This window comes from Galeopterus variegatus, unplaced genomic scaffold (assembly GCF_000696425.1).
Source record: "Galeopterus variegatus unplaced genomic scaffold, G_variegatus-3.0.2 Scaffold5473, whole genome shotgun sequence".
NCBI classification, from domain to species: Eukaryota; Metazoa; Chordata; class Mammalia; order Dermoptera; family Cynocephalidae; genus Galeopterus; species Galeopterus variegatus.
Window position 1 is genome coordinate 53321 of NW_007731584.1, and position 24200 is coordinate 77520.

General features: G+C 41.8%; 1 protein-coding gene across 1 annotated transcript in view; it reads right to left on the bottom strand.

Moving 5' to 3' along the window:
• The window catches only part of LOC103604914 (astrotactin-1), a gene marked incomplete at both ends in the record, with an annotated part of 119238 nt that overhangs the window by 51895 nt on the left and 43143 nt on the right, over positions 1–24200 (bottom strand). The window contains one exon of the mRNA XM_008589490.1: positions 22584–22668. Coding sequence (XP_008587712.1) covers positions 22584–22668 — 85 coding nt within the window. The remainder of the gene's footprint in view (positions 1–22583; positions 22669–24200) is intronic.

The following is a 24200-nucleotide window of genomic DNA, read 5'->3' on the forward strand; positions in this document are numbered from 1 at the left end:
CATTGCAGGTTTTTTTTTTTCTTCCCTCCCTACCAAACCCCTCTTTTTTCCCCCCCGACTAGTTTTTTTTTTTTTTTTTTTTTTTTTTTTCCCCTGTCTTTTTGTCTTTTTTCCGTGTCCAGCAACGGATCGCAACCCTCAGTGTTGCCCCCGTACCGGACCGGGGACCGGCAACGGGATCGCAAGCCTCGGTGTTGCTCCCGCGCCTCGCTCAGCCAGTGAGCGGGAGCCGGTCTGTATGTGGGATCCGAACCCTCGGACGGGAGCGCCGCTGCGCTTCTCAAGCGGCGCACTATCCAGTGCGCCACCGGGCCGGCCCCCCCATGACTAGTTTTGGTGCCCTTCCTCGCACCCCCTCCTTTCTTTGTGCTTCGGTTAATAAAGGACCTTCCACATTTTGACCATAAAAATTATAGGCCATAATGCGAGATTGTCCAAAGCTGGGAAGAGAGATAAGTACCATGGAGAGGAAGGAATGCAGAAATGGGAGTTGGGAGACCTGATCCCTGGATGGTGCAACACTAACCAGTGTTGACTGGGCTGGACTGTGAGTCGGGCTGGATTACTGCCGAAGCTTGTCTTAGCTCCGACAGTCAAAAATCTCATCTTTATTCACTCTGCAGTACAGCAACGTTTTGGAGGAAAGGGTTTCAGAGCCCTACAGTCTAGGGCTCAAATCCTGGCTCCACCACTTATAAGCCATTTAATCATGTAGGAATTTATTTGACCCTTTAATCCTTAGTGTCCTCAGAAGTAAACTTGAGAAAACAATGCCAACCTTATGGGGACATTGTATGAAGGAAAGAGAGGTTCTCAAACTTACTTGGCTCTTAGCACCCAAAGTCATTCACTGATTTTCCACAGCTCACCAGTGCCAAAATAAATACCTACTTGTTTTATTTATTAAGTTCTTAAGTCCAAACGAGTTAATGAGTATTTACATCAGAACAACTTAGTAGCCTTTAGAAAAAATGACATCCATAAAGTGAAAGTAGTCTGTATGGTGTCAGATATTGCCGAGTTTCCTTTCACAATTTAAAATATCTCACAGAGCCCCTGTGACATTGCTGTGACGCCCCGGGTCCCTCGGTACCTGGGAACCATGGAAGTGAAGTAGAAGTAAAGTCCTTGGTCAGCACAGAGTAGGCACCCAACAAATGGCAGCTATTTCTGTTACCAATGGAACATTCCCCCAGCATCTGAATTGAACCCAAAGAAGTGAATTGGAGTTAATCCAATCTACATTCATCTACTTCTTCCTAGTGTTAAATACAGGTCTGGAGATGGAAGAAAATTACAGAAGTCATCTCCTGGATTGAACCCTGAATTTAAGAAAAACATAAGCCTTGAACATTGTGAAAAAGTCACAAAGACAACAGGAGAGAGGGAACTCTGCTTCCAAACTCATTAAGGACCCCAGCGGGGTCCCTGTGACTCCTGACATGTTGCAGCAGGCTAGATGAGGATTAGAAAGCATTCTCCCCAAGTGTCCGGATTGAAAAGGCAAAAGAAACTCTCATCTCCCTTCCTCTCTTTCCAGTACGATTTGGCATCTCTTCTAAGATGACGTTTGTTGCAGTCTCTGTCATTAGGTGTTACTTTGGCGGAGGGGGCAAGAGCTGAGACAGACTCAGAAGGGAAAGAAAAGTCTCTGTGACTCTTCCCTCTCAGAAAGTGACTGCGGTGGAACTATCAACCATCTAGCACTATGTGTTCATCGATTCTGTCATTGATTTGACATTTACTGAAACACTGTTATGAGCTGAATTATGAACCCTCCCCGCCAAATTCATATGTTGAAGGCACAACCCCCCACGTGACCATACTGGAGCTAGGGCCTTTAAGGAGGTGATAAAGGTTAAATGAGGTCATAGGGGTGGAACCCTAATCCAATAGAACTGGTATCTTCATAAGAAGAAGAGACAATACCGTTGTGTAAGGACATAGGGAGAAGGTGGCCATCTGCAAGCCAGGAAGAGAGCCCTCAAACGAATTCAGCCATGCTGGCACACCGATCTTAGACTTCCAGCCTCTAGAACTGTGAGAAAATAAATTTCTGTTGTTTAAGCTATGCAGTGTATGGTATTTTATTATGGCAGCCTGAGCTGAGTAATACAAACTCCTACTATATGACTAAGAGGATTAGGCATCACAAGCGCTAAGCCTAAAAAAGGTACAGTCTATGTCCTTAAGGAGTGTATAGCCCACTGGGAAAACAGACAAGAATTCCATTGGTTATACGGAATCGTGCTTTCATTTGGCTATATGTAGGTGCTATGAAACTCCAGAGGAGACTCTTTTAAATCGTGACAGCAGAGACGAGAAGCAGAACAGAAACAAGAGTGTTCTGGAAAGGGTTTTTAGAATAGGAAACAGAGGTAAATGGGAGGAGGATGATATTTATTCTTAACAACCCCCGCTCCCCCATCCCCACCACCTAATCCAGTAGCTCTCCCAGGAACACTCTTCTAGAAAACCACCTGTTATAAAGTCTAGCAGCATCCATCTCAACAACACACACTAGGTGGCCTAACCTAGGGCTGTGGGGATTCTATTAGTTTGTCATTTTACCATGGAGATAGCTTTGTCCCTCTACTTTGATAATCAGGGGGGTCATTTCAGGACTACTCTATTTTCCTCTACTGTACCTATCTAAATCACCCTTCAGCATGCTTCCTTCTCATTCATTTATTCATCTCAACTCATTCACTCATTCCTTCAATTATACTCAGCCTTCAAGTTTCCTATATTCGACTCTCTTGTACCCTGTGTACTTCCTGCACATTATACATGGATCTATACCCAACATAAATTTTCCTTATAGTTCTGATGGGGATTCTTCTGTTCCTCACTTGAGGTTGATCCCTACCAGAGACTGAGAGGCGTGTGCACATGTGCGAAGGTGTTGGCTAGTGTAGACTTCATTCATTCTGACATTATGGATGTGTTTGGAAGCTAACACCCACCTACACCCCCACAACCCCCAGTGAGAACTAAGAGACTAAAAAGGATCCATAGATCAATTCCTTTCCTTCCTGCCTACCCTACACCCTCCATGGACTGTTTAGAGGTACAGACTTCCACAAGGCCTGTCTATCCTGCATTCTGTGCACCTACAATTATCCTCTAGCAAAGCTGCAGCCAGCTTACTCATGCAGCACTTTGCATTTGCTTTTCCTGCTTCCTGTCTTAATTACCTTTTCCCATCACTCTTGCTGCCCTGGGATTGCATCTTCTCACAGAGCATTAGCATATAAGCTTTGTTTCTAGGGTATTTAGGCTAAGACAGTCTATGAACTTCAATTTCCTCAACTGTGAAATGGATATGGACAATAATATTACACTAGCCATAAGTTGTTATAAAGATTAATTGAGTTAATATTAAGTGCTTTGAACAGTGTCTAGCATATACTAAGCCCTAAGTGATTATTGGCTGTTATTATTCATCTTTTTTTTCCAGGTACCTAACACAATTCCTGAGACATAGAAGGTCATCAGTAAATGCTTTGTAAATAAATAAGTGATGGATGAACCCTACTTTAGCAGCACTTGAAAGATAGATGAGTTAACTCAGAAAAGAACACCATGCCAAATATTAAATATAAAAACAGATTTCTCTTGTGTGGATGGAGAAAGCTAAGCTCTAGGAAATGCACTGAGAAAATCATGCAGAGGTTTGATAGAACTTGCCCACATAACCTCATATGCCACCATTCACTTATTCATTCAATGAACATTTATTTGATGCTTAATAATAAGTGTGACAGGAAATGTCATAGGGTTACAAAAATGAATAAGGCACATTCCTGAACTCGCAGTGTGGGATAGTAGGGGCAGGGGCAGATAAGTGAACAGATGATTACAGTTATCAAATCATTATAATTATGTTTTGAAAACAATGGCAAAGATATGCATGGGTATCACAGGATCATGGAAAAGGGCCACTTTGTAAAGACTGGAGAGCATCAGATGCACATCTTGCATGCAGGCTATCTAGGTGCAGATAGTCTATCTGGATACAGATGGGCTACCTGGATGCAGACATACAGTAAGTAGGGAATACCAGAGCAGTTTGGGGTGCCAGAGGGAAGGGAGTAGGAAAAACCATTCCAGGCGCAGCACACTGTGAGCAAAAGCACAGAAACATAGTGTAGCATGGTGCATGCACAGGCTGTACAATAAGTTCAATGCCATTGAACATAAAATTCTAGGGAAAGAGTGATTGGAGATGGTGGGGCTGCGGGTTTGGCAGGAACCAGGCCAGGAAGAGCTTGTAAGCCACCTTAGCAAGCTCCGAATTTATTTTCTGTAGGGCCATAGGGATCACTGGTGAGTTCTGGCAGATCTTTTAGATAGATCTGTTTGGTAGCTGGAGGGGAAAGACTTGAGCATAAGTCAGGGACCAGAGAGCTGGGTGAGAAGCTTATCATGATGGTATGAGAGAGATAAAGTACCAGCCTGAGAACAGTGGTGGTTCAGGTAAGTCTGTGTACGGGTGTGAGGGGCCAACTCGATGAAGACTGGCTGCTCCGTGCTGGACCTCAGCATGGCTCTGCAGAGATCTGGGTTCAATACCTCCCTCCTGCTTAAGAAGTTCATGGTGGAGCTCCACCCACTGGTCTTCCAAAGACAGGGCAGGTTAGGTTAGTCCGGTCAGAGTCTTTGGACTTCATTGCTGAAATCTAAAGCGCAGGTTCATGCAGAAATCTAAAATCTGGGTCTAAGTAAATCACTTTGTTAAACATTATTTCATTCACAATAGCCAGTGAGCTTTGAAGGGATCAAGATGCTGAAAATCAGAAATAAAGAGACTCCTCAGCTCTCCACATAAATGGCAAGTAAGGGGCAAAGCCGTGAATGATAAAAACAACTCAGGCTCCTCAATATTTCTCTCTCTCTCTCTCTCTCTCTCTCTCTCTGACACACACACACACACACACACACACACACACACACACACAGATTTCTAACTTCACAGCAGATTCCTCATAGTAATTTTCAAGTACATTCTCAGCATCTAGATCTTCAGAACTTCCCAGCCCCCACCCCATAGCGCCTTAGATTACCAACTGGAACCTTAACCATGCCCTACATTCCATATCCCTGGCCCTAGCAAGTTTAATTGCTAAATTGGTTGAAGACTGAAAGAACAGGGAGAGGTTTTGTGATAGCATCACCAGTTCTCTCCCTGGGCTTCAGTTCAAAGGAATCGTGGTTCAGGGCAGAGGAGAGAATGGCAGACTTAATGCACGTGCATGCTCTTCTCTCCCTCCCTCTGCAATCCTCTGGTGCACAAGGGCACAGCAGGAGTTGCTGGGAAACAGAGTCTTTGATGATGTGCTCTCCCTGCTGTGAAGACTAATGACTTCAAAGAGGGCATCCTGCCACGCTAGGGGCTTCCATGGAAAATCTGACTGCAGTGTAATTAGACAAGAGGCTCGAGTTCAGGCTAGTGTGTCCAACAACGCCCTCCCCTGCCCAGTGGAAAGCACAGTTTGGGGAAGGGAGAGACAAGGCTTTTGAAGAGCAGGAATGTGTCTTTGATGCCAGCAGAGAAAAGGAGAAAAGTTAAAACCAAACCGTATCAAACACAAACCAGCCCGGCCAGGGGCTGTTGGCCAGCGGTCAAAGTTGAAAGGTTTTAAACTATGGAAGCAGGACCTCCCTCCTGAAAATCATCTCCCTGACAGGTTTCACTGCTGATGCTTCCCAGAGACTAGAGAGGGACACCTGACCCACTGACACCTGGTATTACCAAGCACCCTCTGTGAGCCAGGAACTCTTGCTTTCCATGATTGTATCATTTACTCCTCACTACAGTCCCGTGGAGCAGGTACTATTATGATTCCCAGTCCACAGGAAGGGAAGTTAACGTATGGAAAGCTGAGGTAATTTGCTTAAGGGAAGTGGGTAGTCCTTGATTGGTAGAGGCACGATCTGGACCCAGGTGGTCTGCTTGTAAAGTCTTAACCCTTTTATGTCCTGCTGATTCGGTTCCTTACAGATTTAAGCTTCTTGTGTCTAAAATGGATTGGACCTTCATGGGCTGTGAGGTTGTGAGGATTAAACAGGGTGTCTGGCAATGGAGCAGGTACTATTATGATTCCCAGTCCACAGGAAGGGAAGTTAACGTATGGAAAGCTGAGGCAATTTGCTTAAGGGAAGTGGGTAGTCCTTGATTGGTAGAGGCACGATCTGGACCCAGGTGGTCTGCTTGTAAAGTCTTAACCCTTATGTCCTGCTGATTCGGTTCCTTACAGATTTAAGCTTCTTGTATCTAAAATGGATTGGACCTTCATGGGCTGTGAGGTTGTGAGGATTAAACAGGGTGTCTGGCAAAGAAGAGGTCCTCGGTAGATTTGATGTATTTGAAGTGGTTCCAAGACTTTCCCTCCTTCATGCTTCCAACATGAAAATCTTTCCCATAAGTCCATTTCTCATAAGGCTTGAAATCCCATCAGTAGTAATCATTCAATTTTTATCGAGCATCTACTATGTGTAGTGGAGAATGGGACACCAAAATAAGCTCTTGCTCCAAAAGTCTGACCCCATAAGTCCATTTCTCATAAGGCTTGAAATCCCATCAGTAGTAATCATTCAATTTTTATCAAGCATCTACTATGTGTAGTGGAGAATGGGACACCAAAATAAGCTCTTGCTCCAAAAGTCTGATGGTCTAGCAGGGGGTCAAAACAAAGGATAAAAATAACACAAGGCACAACATGGCAAATGCCACAAGAAGAAGGCATCACAGGCCTGACACAGCCCAAAGGAGGAAGAGGCAGCTTCCAACTGGCGAACTGGGAAAGGCTTTATGGTGGAGCAGGTATTTTGACTGGGCCTTGGGGAATGGACAGAATTAAACAGGTGGGGCACTGAGGGGAGGAAACCGGAGGGAAAGAAATGGTCTGAGCAAAAGTCGGGAGGGGATAAAGTCAAAGGCAAGAGTGGTTAAGAACCAGCAGTTCAGTCGGGCTGGAAATGAATGCTGGGTCTGTCTCTCTAGGCGCCAGAGTGCTAGAAGGGAGGCACCTATCCTGAGAGGTCACGTGGTGGCCCTGTTTATCTTCATACCTCACACTGAGAGCCTGGACTTGGAGCCAGACTCCAGGGTCATTCCATCCCCTTCCATTCCCACTGTGTGCTCTCAAGCAACTTATTGGCTCCCCCTGTGCCACAGCTCCCTCATCTGTGACACGTGATGAGGGAGAAATAGGAACACACCCATGAAGCATTTACAAACAATGCCTGTCACACAGAAAGCACTCAATAAATATTGGCTATTGTGACTTACTAATAAAAGCAGCCCATGATATATCGATCTCCTTCTCTTGCTTATATAGTCTATGGAGCACCCCAAATATTTCTCCAAATGTACTTCATAGACACCTGAAGCAGTTTTTCCTCTGGATTAAACTCCACTTCACAGGCTTCTTTACAAGTACAAATACTCCTGGGACCTGGGAGGAAATACCCATTAGGTGGCCAACAGTGGAGAGAAGATGATTCCATCAGCTCAACCCTCCAATGCTGGAGAATCAAATCCGCCAGGTGCAGGGCCATCCAGGAATGGGAACTACACCCACCTGACCATTGTGCATGCAGCCAGCTTGGCTGTCTGACCCACGTGACCCTGAACTTCAGAAGGGGAAGCAAGGCAAGGCAAGACAAGGGCGGCTCTTGCCGCCTGCTCTGCTTAGAATGCACTGTCTTCATGTGGCAGCACAGTGAGAGTTTAGTGCATAGACTCAGGTCAGATTGTCTTGGTTTGAATCACAATTATGCCAGTGTGTACGGTTACTATGGGTGTAAACTTTGGGAAAGGTACCAAACCTTCTGTGCCTCAGTCTCCTCATCTATAGAAAGCAGATAGCTCCACAGAGTGTGGTAAGATCAAAATACATAAAGCTCTTAGAAATGTACCAGGCACAGAGTAAACTCTCAATAAATATTAGCTATTATTATTATCTTTACCTTCACTTATTGAGTAAGAACTCATTAAGGGTCCCATTGCTAGAACTCCTTGTAAAGCAAGATTTTAAATGATATAAGACTACATGACTTGGAGGAAGAGATGGCCTAAGAGCCATACTTGGAGAGGTATGGAGGTAAAATCTCAACAGCTTTGTATTCTCTAGAGAAATAGGATGGAACAATTAAAAACGTTTTTTTAAGGAATGCAAAAATGTCTAAAAGCTATAATGGATTGACTAATGAGATGGAGTCCCAAGTATGCTCCTGACCATTTCTGATGGCCTCTCTAGGTTGGCATTTCAAAGGGTGGAACAGAAGTCACCTTCCTTGATATTAGAAAGGCATCCACTCACTGGTTTAGAAAACATATTGAGTGCCCATTCTGGGCCAGTCACTTGATAAAATCTTTTATATGGACTAGATGAAATATGTCAAATGGTTATAGGTATATTTGATAAGTTCTTATGTGGTTAAGCAAGTGTAGCCAACAACTTTTTAGTAAGGGGTCAGGTCTACCTGAAGGAAGTCTCTGACAGGCAGGAGTAGGGGTTGGCTGTCTTCTCTTTAACAATCTCATCAGTGACTGGGAGAAGGTCACTGAATGAATGTTAATTAAATTTGCAAATAGCAAAGTAGAAGGGATTGCTAATACAAAAGATTACAGAGTCAAGATTCAAAGTATTTCAATGGGCTAAAAGGTAAAATTTAATAGGGCTTTATATAAGACCTGCATCTAGGTTAAGAAAATTGACTGCAGTCTTGAATGTACTTTCTTTTTGACAACAGTCCCCATGAAAGAGATCTTTTGTTGACCACACTCAATATAAGCCAATACTGTGACTTTTCTCTTAAAGATCCAACACAAGTTTTACTTAGAATTTATTAATAGACAATACAGGGAAAGAAACAGGCAGGCATGACATATTTTACAGAGTGATTTGATCAGTCCTGGGCAACATAGTCGAGAAAGCCAAATGACAAATTAGGGAGATGAAGAAGATAGTTAATAGGATTTTTAGGAGATTCAGGAAACCTGTGATCTAAAGAATAGTTGAAGGAATGAGGTATGTTCAGAAGAGAAGACTCAGTGGAGAGATCATGTTATACACAATTATCTGAAACACTGACATATAGCCAGTCTTTATAGGGTGGTCCTCTTTATTCAGAAGCATCCACCCCATAATTTAAAGCAGATGAGCATATTTTTCTAATCCACACAAAGGTACCATATAAGCTAGCAGTCCCGAGCATAGAAGATGGAATTCAACATATTCTTTATTGTACCAAAGGACAGAGCTGACCAAACAGGTGGAAGTTACAGGGAAACATATTTTGGCTCAGCCTAAAGAAGAACTGTTTAAGAATCTGCATGACAATAGAATGCGTTGCCTTTCGAAATAATGTAGTCCCCATCACTGACAGTGTCCAAACAGTGGCTGGGCATCCATCTGCTAAAAAGGTTGTAGGAAGGATTTCTACATTGGGAGCAGGTTGAATGATATAACCTTGAGGCGGGCTTCCAACTCTGAGTGTCTAGAATTGCCAGTGATTCAGCTAATATTTGTACTTTCACTTTCTGAAATTAGAGAGGTGACTCACCACTCCCATGAGAGAGTCTAAAGATCCAGTTCGGTTCAGAAAACAGAGGTCCTGCCCAAACCACCTCCACTGGTATTCCTAGGTATTTCTTATGAAGGATCACTGAAGGGTGGACTCATTTTTCATTTATTTAACAGATAGGTATTGAGCACCGACTCTGTGCCAGGCTCTGTGTTAGGGTATGATAATACAGTGATATATAAAAGACATTGTTTCTGCCCTTGTGGAATTTACATTCTAGAGGTGGGTTATCCTAAACCCAGCTGCTAAATTGATGTTATGATCACATTATTTGGTGAAAATTCAAAGAAAATAAATGAGGTCATGACCAATGCAAAACATCGTCAATGGGGATACTTACTGCCGTCACTGGTTGAGTGCTTACATGTTTTGTGTAACATAATAAAATGGTATTTTATTATTGATTACAACACATCTTATTTAAGCTTTCTCAATAAGCCTTATAAAAACCCTGTGAAGTAGATACTATTATTCTTGCTTTTACTGATGAGGAAATTGAGGCTCATAAACGTTACAAAGCGAGCCAAAACCACAGGGCTTCTTAGTAGAAGAAATGAGATTTGAGCCCAAGTCTGTCTGGCTCTGCCTCTGTGTGATTCTCATTATGCTTTGCTGCCTCCATAACGATCAAAATGTGAGCAGGTGACACTAACCCTCTTAAAACTGAGGTGCACAGTCTCCTGCCTAGGTTGAAATAGTCTCACCACAGCTATGGTAAAGTCAGTTAACAATACCCAGGACTGTACCTGGAAAGATAAACCTCTGAACACATCCCGGACTGTCTTCTCCCTAGGCCAGGTAGCTTGAGGAAAGTGGATGGCCCCATCCTTCAAATGTGATGATATCCCTCCTGACCCACTGGGGTCATTGCAAGGACTTGCCTGGTATTTTATTCTCCTACATTTGTGCCAGTAAATGAGCAAACACAATTTCTGCATAGGGTCCATGTGCAGATTGTGCCATGCCCTCTGCTGCAATGGGCCATCTTGTCTTGAACTCATGCTCATGATTTCATACTAACCACAGCACAGAGCTACTCAGTAACAGATGCTTGCCCCCACAGACAGTTATCAGCCTGGGGCCCCTCAGGATATGTCTAATTGAAGTGCTTTTTTATATATATATATATCAGAATTGGGCAGCAGCCAATGGCATTGACTATGTTTAGGCTTCCAGCTAGGTCCCTCTATGACTTTTCACTCTCCCTAGGACTGTGAATCATTCTGAAAGGGATTGTCACCTCAGACCACATACTTGTCAGTGTTTTAATCTAGGTCTTGACTGATGGGGCCTTTGCCTCCAGAGCCTCAATTGCAGTCCTCTCTCCTGCTTGCATTTTGAGACTTTCAGAAACAGTAGCCCTTGAGGGGTTTAGCAAAAGGAAGTGTTCCCTTTAGAAACCATAAGTTTCTTATCTTGCCTATGGGACTCTCAATTGCCACAATATTCAATAGATTCACCTGTAAAATGGGGGCAATAATAATTTCTCCCTCATAGTGTTGAAATGAGAATTAAATTTGTTGGCACGTAAAAAGTGCTATAAGAGTAGCTCGTGTGTTGCAAGGACCATATACATGTCAGCTATTATTGCTACTAGTATTAATATCATGACTGTTACTATTGCAACTGCAGGGCAGAGTGTGGGGAGCTCTGTAATAGTGTCATGCAAAGTACCATGGTTTACTGGTATTGATGTTAATTCAACTCAAGATAGGCTTTTCCCAGTGTGTAATATGTTCTCAGTTGTGGCCATCCCTTAATGGTGAGCACTCACTCTAATTAACCTCAGCCTTGTCACATGGTTATAAACAAGCGAAGTCCCTGCTGTCCATCAGGATGGAAGGAAGCCCATGCTGAGAACTGTCATCTGGGCAGCCTCAGGGAGACCTCTACCTCTAGTGCTAATTGGACTTTCGTGACCTTTGGGCTTTAAGCAGCTGTTCACTGCCTCTTTTCACAGTCCTGCACAACAAGTCTAGGGACCCTCTGACACCCAACAGGCTCAAATCCAAAGGCCAACCCTGACTGGAAAGCCTGGTGTTGGCTATATCTCCTCAAGCCAACAATACTACTCTCAATGTAAAAAAAAAACTTGTGGAAAAATCAATAAACTTAGTGGGAGGGAGACCATAAGGGAAAGAAAAGGTGATTCCAATTGTCAAACTCCATTGTGGTTTAATAAAAAGAGCCCACATGTTGGCATCGGTCAGTTCTGTTGACCACTCTGTGACGCTGGGCCAGGGTGCTACTGAGCCTCAAATAATAATATGCACCTTTCTCACTATATGTACATAGTTATGCATAGATATGTATATGCATGTGTGTGTGACTATACACATACACATACATCTCGTATATGTATGCAACGAACAAAGCAAGAGATATGACAATATGATGCTATTTTGTTGAAAAAGTATTTTTCCTAAGCAAATAAAACAAAAAATCAGTATGAGTTCTCTGTAGGGGATAGCATTTCAGGTGGCTTGAATTTTTTTCTTTTTGCTGCTCTGTTTCCAGATTTTCTACCAATTGCATGCATTCCTTTGGTAAAAACAAACAAGATAAAGCAAAGAACAAGATGCACTGTGACAAAATGTTTGCTCTTTAGTTTTTGAAATTATATGAAACTAAAAACATAGAAAAAATAATTATAGTATGAGTATTTAAACACAAATCCAAAGTGCCTATCTAGGAAGAATAAACCTCAAGGTTACTTTTACTGAAATTGTTTTCACAGAAATTGTAGGTGAAATAAATATCACTTAATTGCTCACCTTTTTAAAAATATCCAGTTTGTAGGATTTTTAATCAAGATTGGTGATACTTAAAAAAGACACCAAGCATGGTGTCCAGCATTACATGCTTGGTAATTGACAGCAATTAGTTAGCACTGTATGAGGGACTGCTCAAAGAATCTAGTGACACTGAAGTTGTATTGCCTCAAACGCTGTGTTGAATGTGTGGGTCACTAGTTAGTGTCCATGCAGCCTTTTATTCTACACAGACTTACAGAGACGTTTGTATTACAAGAATTTGACCTGAGTGCTAGACCTTGAACCACTCTCTTTTCTTCAATGTACCAGAAAGATACTTTTAAAGCTTTCTTCCTTATCTCCCCCCCACCTTTTGTGATTATAAAATAATACATGCTCATTGTTAAATTATGAGAGAGGACAAAAATATATACGGAATTGGGGAAGGGGGTAATGAGAAGCAAAATTTTTGATGCATAGAACAAGAAATTGGGAGGAAATATGCCAAAATGGTAATGACAGTTTTCTCTAAGCGTGGGATAATGAATGGATTTCTTTTTCTGTTGATTTTAAAGAGAAAAAGATAAATAGCCAAAATCTCCAAAGCCAGGAAAAATAACAGCACCCCAAACCTAGTATTTTTAGACTGAAACTCAAGGAAATTGAAGGTCTAGAGAGCATTCCTAGTGGAAAATATCCATGCATTCAGTAGAATATATAAATTCAGGACACTCTCTGGAAAACATAGGCAAGACATAAAACATTCATTTCTATAAAATTGAAACAATTTATCTTCCATTCTTGAACAGATGGGAGGGTAAATTGAGGTTGATTTTTTTTCACCCTGGTGGTCATGTTGGAGAAAATATGAGTGTTCCCGCCTCCGGCACTGTTTAAAATAAGTCTCTTGGTGTCGTGACTGGACTGGTCAGGTATGCAGTGTGGTAGAGTCTCAACCCTCCTCAGGAGGGCAGGCAGTACTGTAGGTGGATGCTTGTCACTGGGGAGGTGGGGAGATGAGATGAAGATGAGTCGGTCCTGGGGAGTGGGGCAATGCAGAGAAGCAGGTGGTGGGCCGTAGAATGTCCACTCCCATCTACAGCTGACAACCAACTTTCAAAGTATTGCATGCTCTTCACATTGCTCTCTCTTTTAAATCTTTATTTACCCAGTTGATTTATTTCCAATATCCTGCGGTTACTATAAAGCATGACCTCCAGCTATATGGCCCTGGGCATTACTTCACCTCTCATTTCCCAATCAGTAAAATGCAAGGATCTTTTAGGATACATTGAGCTACTTGTCCACAAACCTATTCTTATTTTGATTGGAAGGAGATGGTGCACTGATAAGAGGATGCCATCCAGAAGGATCTGAAAACTCCATATCTTGTCTAAGAAATGTTCTTAAGTCTGGGCTGGCTATTAACTCATTTGGTATAACAGGGGGTGCTGATAACACCAAGGTCACAAGTTTGGATTCCTGTACTGGCAAGCCACCAAAAAAAAATTAAATAAATTAATAAAATAATAATAATTTAGACTAAGAAACAATACGTGGGATGTACCATTTTTGTATATTATACACATGTCAAGGAAAAATTGAAGCACATAGATCAAAATGTTAATGGTGTTTGTGTCTTAAGTAAAAAAAAAAAGTCTGGCTGTACTTTAGAATCACTTGGGGGACCTTTTCAAATGTACGAATATGGGACCCTCTGCCAGACCTATGAAATTAAAATCTCTGGGGGTTGAAATCAGAACTCAGTATTTTAAATAAGCACACAGCAACACATCAAAAAAACAATACACCATGATGAAGTGGGATTAATCCCAAGGAGACAAGGATGGTTCAACATACACAAGTTAATAAATGTGATACATCACGTCAACAAAACCAAGGACAAAAACCATATGATTATATCAATAGACACAGAAAAAGTGTTCAGCAAAATTCAATATCCCTTCATAACAAAGACTCTCAGCAAATTAGGTATAGAAGGAAAGTAATTCAACACAATAAAAAACATATATGACAAACCCACCACCAATATTATCATGAATGAGGAAAAGCTGAAAGATTTTCCCTTAAGAACAGGAACAAGACAAGGATGCCCACTCTCACCACTCCTATTTAACATAGTATTAGACGTATTTGCCAGAGCAATCAGGCAAGAGAAATAAATAAAGGGCATCAAGATTGGAAAAGACAAAGTCAAATTGTCTCTATTTGCAGAAGACATGATCCAATATATAGAAAAACCTAAAGACTCTACAAAGAAACTCTTAGAGCTGATTAACAATTTCAGTGATGCTGCAGAATACAAAATCAATACCCTAAAATCAGTAGCATTTTTATTCTCCAATAACAAGCTAACAGAAAAAGAAATCAAGAAGATAAGCCCATTTACAAGTCACCAATAAAATAAAATACCTTGAAATAAATTTAACCAAGGAGGTGAAAGATCTCTGAAAAAGAACTATAAATGACTACTGAAAGAAATTAAAGAAGACACAAAAAGGTGGAAAGACATTCCATGCTCTTGGATTAGAAGAATCAACATTGTGAAAATGTCCATACTACCCCAAGCTATATAAATTTTCAATGCAATCCCCATCAAAATACAAATGACATTCTTCACAGAAATAGAAAAAACAATCCTAACATTCATATGGAACAACAAAAGACCCTGACTAGTCAAGTAATCCTGAGCAAAAAAAAAAAAAAAAACCCAAAGCATAACACCACCTGATTTCAAATCATACTACGAAGCACAGGAACCAAAACAACATGTTACTTGCATAAAAATAGACATTAAAACCAATGGGACAGAATAGAGAACCCAGAAATCAACCCACATAATTACAGCCAACTGATCTTTGACAAAGGCAACAAGAACATACATTGTGGAAAAGATGCCTCTGCAGTAAATGGTGCTGGGAAAACTGGACCTCCCCATGCAGAAGAATGAAACTGTACATGTACCTATCACTGTATACCAATATCAACTCAAAATGGATTAAAGACTTAAGTCTAAGACCTGAAACTGTAAAACTACTACAGGAAAAACATAGGGGAAACCTTCAGGAAGTAGGACTGGGCAAAGACTTTATGAATAAGACCCCAAAAGCACAAGCAACAAAAGAAAAAATAAATAAGTGGGACTATATCAAACTGAAAAGCTTCTGCACAATAAAGAATACCATCAAAAGAGTGAAAACACAACCTACAGAATGGGAGACAATATTTACAAACTAGGGCAAAGGAGCTGAATAGACTTTTTTCAAATGGAGACATTCAAATGGCCAACAGGTACTTGAAAAAATGTTCAACATCACTAATCATCATGGGAATGCAAATTAAAACCACACTGAGATATCATCTCACCACAGTTAGACTGGCTATAATAAAAAAGACTGAGAATAACAAATGCTGGTGAGGGTGTGGAGAGAAGGGAGTGCTCCTACACTGTTGGTGGGACTGTAAATTAGTACAGGCACTATGGAAAACAGTATGGAGGTTTCTAAAACAACAACAGATAGAACTGCCATGTGACCCAGCAATCCCACTGTTGGGCATATATCCAAAGGAATGGAAATCATCATGTCAAAGGGACACCTGCACTCCAATGTTCATTGCAGCTCATTTATAATAGCCAAGATATGGAACCAACCTAAATGTTCATAGGCGGATGATTGGATAAGAAAAGTGAGGTATATATACACAGTGGAATACTTACTCAGCCATTTAAAAAAAAAATCAAATTCTGACATTTGCAGCAACATGTATGAGCTTGGAGAAAATTATGTTAACTGAAATAAGCCACAGAGGGAAAAATATCACGTCCTCACTCATAAGTGGGAGCTAAGAGAGAAGGAAGGAAGGAAAGAAAGACCACAGTGGTGTGCTGGACTTGTGAAGGGAGAGAACAGATCTAGGGTTGTGGGGTGGGGTGTGGGGGGAGTTAGGAGACATTGAGTGGGGGTCATGGGGAATAACTGCAATTTGTGGCGGTGGGCATGCTGATAATATTGATCTGGTCATCACATCTTTGACACAGGTGCTGATGGTCAGCTCTGTGCCCCACGAATATGTATAATCGATAAAAATAAAATAATAAAATAAATAAGTTCCCCAGATGATATTTAAGTAGCTGCTCGGTGGACTGGCATGCAGGGGCCCATCACCAGGGCTGAATATCCAAGAAGGGTAGAGTTGCCTTAAGAGGAAAACCAAGGGCATCACCCAGAATGACCACAGGGTCAGCACTGGCTCATCAAGGGCCTTTGTGCTAATTTTAAAAAAGGCACTCAGGGCTGGCCCCATGGCTCAGTCGGGAGAGCGCGGTGCTGGTGGCGCTGAGGCCGTGGGTTTGGATTCTGTGTGGGGATGGCCGGTGCACTCACTGGCTGAGCGTGGTGTGGACAGCACCATGCCGAGGGTTGCGATCCCCTTACTGGTCAAAAAAAAAAAAAAAGGCACTCAGCTGAACAAGCATGCCATTTTTCTCAGAGCTGGCTTGCCTTGGCCAGCACGGGCTAGGTTTCAGCCCTCTGTTGTTGGATAGGCGTCCTCTCAGACTGAGGTCTGTTTACAAACGACAAAGTGTGTCACTGTACTCAGCACCACTCAGTTTTATGAGAATGGATCAATCAAATGTCTTCACTTAAAATCCCTGAGAACGAGGTGCAGTTTCCCAGGCTAACTGAGGGTGTGATCCTGTTCAGTCTGTCCCAGGAGGTCCTGGTAGGTGGAGATCCACTCTCGAGGACTTGGTGATCACCCAGGGAGGGGTCCATTCTCCTTCTAAGGGGCAACATTCCCACTGGAATCAGGTTACAGCAGGGTCTCTGGAGAGAGAAGGAACTGGGAACTTTAGGTTTACTTCCAAGAGGCTCTTTCCTCTGTTTGACACTGAAATGAGCAGGAGAAAGGACATTCACATTTCCATTGACTCCCAGGGGAAGAGGAGATGGAGGTTTAGAAAAGAAAAAGGGAAGAAAAGAAGACTGAGAAGTAAATGGCCAAGTAAATACACCTGGAAACATTTGTTAGGAATAAGAGAGAGAGAGAGAGAGAGAGAGAGAGAGAGAGAGAGAGAGAGAGAGAGAGAGAAGAGAGAAGGAAGAGGAGGAGGGAGGGAGGGAGCAGGAAAATTAAAAGAGGGCTAATGGGAAGATAATCCCATTTGTGGATGGCAGGGCAATGACAGGAGCTGGGCACAGACAATGATGTCTGGGCTGTAGGGCAGGGAAAGAGGTGCCCAGAGATAAAGGAGCAGCCGCAGCCTGGTGGGCAAACCTTGTCTGAGGGGCAGGAGGAAGGTGAACGGGCAGCAGTGACCCAGAAACAACTGCAGGGGTGGGGAAGGAAAAGCCAGATGATAGGCAAAGGAACGTCAGGAAATGTCATGTCATACAGGACTGTCTCACTCCATCTGAGTCACTTCTGAATACTTTGGGCTGGTCCAAGAAAGCCGGGTATGGCCCAAGACTTCAGCCTGGAATCAGAGCTGCACCTTAGCACACCAGTCACTGTCCAAGGAGGGTTTAGCAATGGCACCTTGGTTGTCGGACAGTTGAGAGGAGGTTCTTGTTCAGTTTTATGTGGCCAGGAGAAGTGAGGATGGATTTTGGATCTTCTTAAATAATCAGTGGAGGCTGGTCTTGTCTCAGTATCCAGAACCCAGCAGCAAAGGGATTCTCTCCACCAGACGCGACCACTGTCCTGTTAGTCGTCTCCAGGCATCATTCAGCAGGTCCAAATAAAATTACCTCCTTCAAGGACATGTTTTGAGCAAGACAGAGGGGCTAAAGTTAATCATGGTGAAAACACAGTCCGCATTCTTGGCTTGAGAAGGAAACTGGATTCTATGGTTTGGGACTTTTGCTCCCTCAACAGATTTAGAATTCCTAAGCAGTCACTCCTCGGAGGGTGAGAGTAGGGAGGAGCTGTGCAGACAGAAGCACATATTAGGGCAACATGAGTCATGTACAAGTGTGTGTGGGCATGTGCACGCATGTGCACCTGTCTGGGGTGTCATCGTCAATGCATTGTCCCCTGAGCTGGCGGCGTAAGGAGGAGGTGCTCTAATGAGCAAGGCCCTTCCTGACAACAACATTTAAAACCTTGGAGAAGCACCTGTTTGTTTCCCACAGCAGGTCTCTTCCCATCTCATTAATTATCACTCTGTCTCCATCCTTCAGCATTTAAATCTAGCGATATTTTCTATTTCTCTAGTGGAGAATCTCCTTGGTGTTGCCCTCTGTATCCGAGATGCCAGAATAAGAAATCAGACCATCATTTACCAGGAACCTTCAAATGCATGAATTTAATCTAATTGTGGTATTTTGAAAAATGTATCTAGAGGCCCTTGGGTGCACTTTTAATTTAACACACAAAAAAATTTTTATAGCCTTTCTTCATAATCTCCAAAGTAACTAAATAAATTTGTTTTTTAAGAGGTTTTGTGGGGGTATTTTTGTTTCTTTGTTTTCTTTTCTTTTATGATTATTTAAATTTATTATGAAGGGCCTGAAAAATAAAGTGTCCTGAGAGGATATCCCACCAAATATACAGACACTTTGGAATTTCTTTCTGCTAACAATTCTGGGGTCTTGTACATGGGAGCTTTAATGTCCAAAGCCTTAATAAACAAGATCTCTTTGAGATCTAGTCTTCGCCTTCTTATCAGCCTCTTCTTCTGTCCCTGTAAATGGAACTCTGAAGCTACATTGAGTGATTTTTTTTTTTTGCCATTCCTGGAAAAAAACACGCTTCTTAGGTCTCCCTGCCTTTGTACATGCTATTCCCTTAGCTTAGAATTACCTTTGTTACCCATCACACAGAACAGTTCAAAATCCAACTTCTCCGTGAAGCCCTACTCCAGATTCTCTTACCTCACATAAACCACCCCTTAGACTATAATCTCATAGACCTTTGCTCACCCCTGTATTTTAATAGGTTGTAGAATTCATTGCAATTATTCATTATGCTGCCATCTATCTATGTAGACTATTAGTTCTTCTGGAGCTGGGACCACATCTTCTTCTATACATAGCAACCTAACATACCCTGGACCACAGCAGGTAATGGGGTACATATCTACTGCAAACATGAATGAGTAGGAGAGTAAATGATGGAGTAAAGTGGTGAGAGATTCCAATAAATAAACCAGCTCACTCTCCCACACACACTCAGACGCACACCACAAAAAATCACACAGACACCACATATGCACATGTAATCTACACACACACCAGGTACACTGGAGAGCCAGGCAGAGAGCTGGATAAAGTTGCAGGCGTAACTACTCTGCCTCACAGAAACATCCATTTGTGACATTTTGTGTTAGTGTCCTTGAGCAATTTTCTTCCTTGCCTGAAAGTCACAAATGCTTATTGCTACTTTTCTCCAGGTACATTAACCTCGATTTTCCACAAGGAATTTGTTTTAACTGTGACTGGCCTAGGATTCGGCTGTTCTACTCTAAAAGAATGTTCAGTCATCTTAAGTATACAATACAAGAATATGAAGTGAAAAACATAGATACCTTCACACAGGTGGCTTTCCTCCACCTTCTGGGACATTAAATAAAACACACAGGAAAATCAGGCTTACCACTGATATCTTAAGTATACAATACAAGAATATGAAGTGAAAAACATAGATACCTTCACACAGGCGGCTTTCCTCCACCTTCTGGGACATTAAATAAAACACACAGGAAAATCAGGCTTACCACTGATTTTTCCGTAACACCCCAATACGTATCATTAGTCGGCGATCTGTCAGGCAATTTTCAATTCAAGTGACAGTCTTCACATTCAAACCAATTTCGATTAATTTTCTGAGAATCATCTAAAGAAACATGGCATCAGATCCCTAATTTACATCGAGATGTATGGCATCTTCCACTTTTCACTTATCTTGTCATTTTATGAGGAAAATATGTAGTCATCTGTCTGGCGCTGTTCTATATACGTATAAATTCATGCTGCTTATCATTCCTAGTCCCATTATCCTCAAGATAGTCACTCTTTTCCCCCTCCTAACAGTTGCTCCATTATTTTATTAGTGTCCAAAATGAGACCTCGTAGACAGTGATGATCATAGAATAATGGAAATTAGAGATGGAAATGACAGATTAGGTCTCCTTGTCTATTTCCTGGGGCTAATGTTCCTGTCATTCTGTAACTTAGTGCTTTAGCCTGTCTTGTTTTAAATGACACCAACGCTGGGGCCTCCACCATTTCCCTTGAGGCTCTTGTCTACCTCCGAAGACTGTCTCTACACACAGCCAGAGGGAATGGCGAAGGCTTGTGCAATTACCAAGTGAAGTCAGGCCCATCCTCCCATGATCTGTCTACAAGGCTAGGGCTGTGGAAGCCTGAGCGATTAGCCACCAAATCCAATCACTGCAGAGCACCAGCCTGTATCATTCAGGGCAAAAGTGAAATGATATTTTGTAGTTGTTTTCTTCAGCAGCAAGTTTGCAGGCTAAGAGATGCAGAGGTGGTTATCCATCACTCTTTACAATATTTTACTCAATAAGAACCACAGTCAACTGAGATTCTCAGCCATCACATAAGCTAAAATTCTGGCTCCCCAGAAAAGATGCAAACATTTCAAGGGTTAAGAGAGTAAGGGGATTAAGTAGAATTTAAACAGGGAATGGCACTGTTTATTCATATCTTTCTTGAATCTGTCAGCCAAGTTCTCTGTCCTTCCCACCCATCTTTCAATAACAGGATACCTCATATGTACTTACCTTCTATAAACACCTTCCTCTAAATTTTGTGGACTACCTCTCCGTGAAGATCTCAAATTCAGTTGAAACTCAGCAATCCTTCATTTTCACCAACAAAAACATTTCATGGCATTTTGACTTCCCCGAGTTTTCTGACCTATGACTCAGATTTCCTTTCCCTAACTTCACTCTCTCTTGTCCTTATCCCTCAACTTAAACCTGTTCCAGAACATTTGCCCTCTTCTAACGTCTATGGACATCGATCATGCCCTGACTTAGTCATCAGCTGGCTAAGTTCTCGGAGTTGAGTTCTTCTATCCCGTTATCATAAATCACTCCCTTGGGCTCTTCAATCATTTTTATTGCTCTTTTCCAAACTCTCACCCATTTGTCACCATATTTATTGCTTTGAGAGTCCAGAACTACATTCAATATTCTAGGTTTGGTCTCATCAGAATCACACAGAAGGGGCTGATCATCGACCTCAGAGATGCAAGTCCTCCAGGGCAATGTCTGGAGTGACATTGGTTTCTTTTTTCCATCTTGTCAGGCTGCAAATATATATGTAATCTGCAGTCCAAGCAATCACTCCAAAATGCCTTTTGCCTTGATTTCTTTCTAGTTTTCCTTGTTCCATTGATTGCTATTATTAGTTAGCATTTATTGATCCCTTTCTCTTCCCACCCTCCTTCATGACCCAGCCAATGCAGAAAGTAAGCTCTCAGCATCCAAAACAAAGTAGAATGTTGTTTTTATATAGCAACGTAAGAAGGACAGTGGTGATGGTTGCATAACAATGTAAATGTGCTTAATGCCACTCAGTTATATGCTTAAAAAATGGTTAAAATGGTAAATTTTATCACAATAAAAACATTCAGAAAATGTAAAAGATAAAAATAAAAAACAATAGACTAGGTGACTACTTTGTCCCAGTCATGTGTGCTTAGGAAAAAGCAAACGTCTCATGAGAAATGGTAATTGGGGGTCAGACAAAAATACCCTTTTCTCAACAGAGAGTTCTCCCTTCGTCTTTGCATCTCACCCCTGCTGACAGTCCTGGTGAAAACAAGTCTGTACTCATGTCAGTCTCCCAAAGCTCATCAAGCTCTGGGAGAGCTACACCGGAGTCCATGAGGCTTCGCATGCCTCCAGCAAAATCATCAGCTAAGTTCTGCCTGTGGAATCCTCGTGGCTGGTGGTGGTGTGCAAGAAAGAGGGACAGCTTGAGTTTCAGGTCCCAGCTGGAGGCTGTGGAGCTGCGAGTCAGAGGCATCATCTCTTGACTCGTAAATGGAGAAAAAGATGATACGGACGTCACTGGAACGGTATAAATAAGGAAATGCACAGTGACATTTTTACCCATTCGCTCTTCGGAATATATAGCTACCCTTTAGCTCTGTTCCTTTCCATGCAGTTGCTCCACGTCACGTCTGTGTAAGGGAGCAGTGGTGTGTGGGAACCGGCTCACCTGCCATCCCCTTACTTACCCCTGGTTTGTCCCCCATTCATTCCGAATGCAAAGATGCTTGTGTACTGGATCCTTCATGTAGCCTTCATAGCACAGGCATTCCCCTTAGGAGCAGGGTGAAGAGGAAGAAAGAGAAAGACGAGTGAATTGATTGATATGTCTGTGTTTGAGAACATTAATATAAAAGGTCATATTAAACTCCACCCCCAATAGTAGCACGAATGAGACACTAAGTCCCATTATGTTATATATTTCCCTCTCCACTGTCCACGTGAATGAACACACCCATCAATCTCTCCATTTTCCAGTACACGATAATTCTCACTAGTGGAGGAATCTAATATTTACAAAGCACCTATTATATGTGCTCTGTAAGCACAAAGACCAAGAACTCTTTGAGGGAAGGGATTTTTTCATCTTTATTTTCTCAATGCCCAGTTTGCTGCAAGTCACATATTAGATGATTGATAAATGTTTAAAGACTGCATAAGTGAGCTTTTTTCATTGAATATTTCTAAGAATCTTGAAAAGTAGGTATTATTAATGTTATACTGGTGGGAAAAACTAAGGCTTGGAAAAATTGAAGGACTTGTTGATATTTCTAAGAATATTTGAAATATTTATAAGAATCTTAAAAAGTAGGTATTATTAATGTTATACTGGTGGGAAAAACTAAAGTTTGGAAAAATTGAAGGACTTGTTGATAGCTTATAAGTGGCAGAGTTAATATACGAACCTCTGTCTGTCTGACTCTAGACCTTTTTACTACCATTCTGCCTTGCTGCTATCCACAGAATAACTACTATACTTACAGGAGGCCACTTATACTTACTACGATTTTATAGAAACTCTGGGTTATAGCTTTTAAGTGAAAATGGCTAATTATCTTGGAGCTGGTAAACAGAAGGATCATCTACAATCCTATGTTTGGTTAGGATATTACTAGGCTTTGTTATCATTAGTTACTTCACTGCTATACTGAGAGGCTCATGAATTGCATGCAAAACTGCATATGTGTGTATATGAACTTTTCTGGGGCAGGGTTTCATAATATTCATCTGATTTACAAGCAAATCCAAGATCCCCAAAAGACTAAGAGTCATTGTTCTACTGAGCACTGATCTTGAGGAAGGTTGTTGCTGCTTCCTTATATTAATAATTCTTTATGCAATGCTATGCATCCACAAACTACTGAGACCAGTTACATTAACACAATAGTTTTTACTCTTTTAATGTCTGGTTATTTAATTTATAACTAGTAAAAAAACAGAGTGTGACTTCCTGACATGGGTAAATAACAAATGTGCCATGCCCTGTGGAAAGGATGGGCATGTCATTTCTTTATCTCCCAAGGAAGAGACACTTAAAAAGGATATAAATAGAATAATGGCTTTGAGTGCTGTTTTCTCACTCTAAGATAAAACCCAGCAACAATGGGGACCTGACAGGTAAGGGAGAAGGGACTGGATAGGGTCTGAGCAGGGGTTTTTTTGTTAAGATCTTCGTGCAACCATTCATTTCAAGAAATGACCTGTAAGCCCCTGTCCATCAGGCCCTCACTACCAGCCCATATTCATTTTCTGCTCTACATCTGCTCAGATCAATTTGATGAGGAGAGGAGTGGAAATGAGTCATG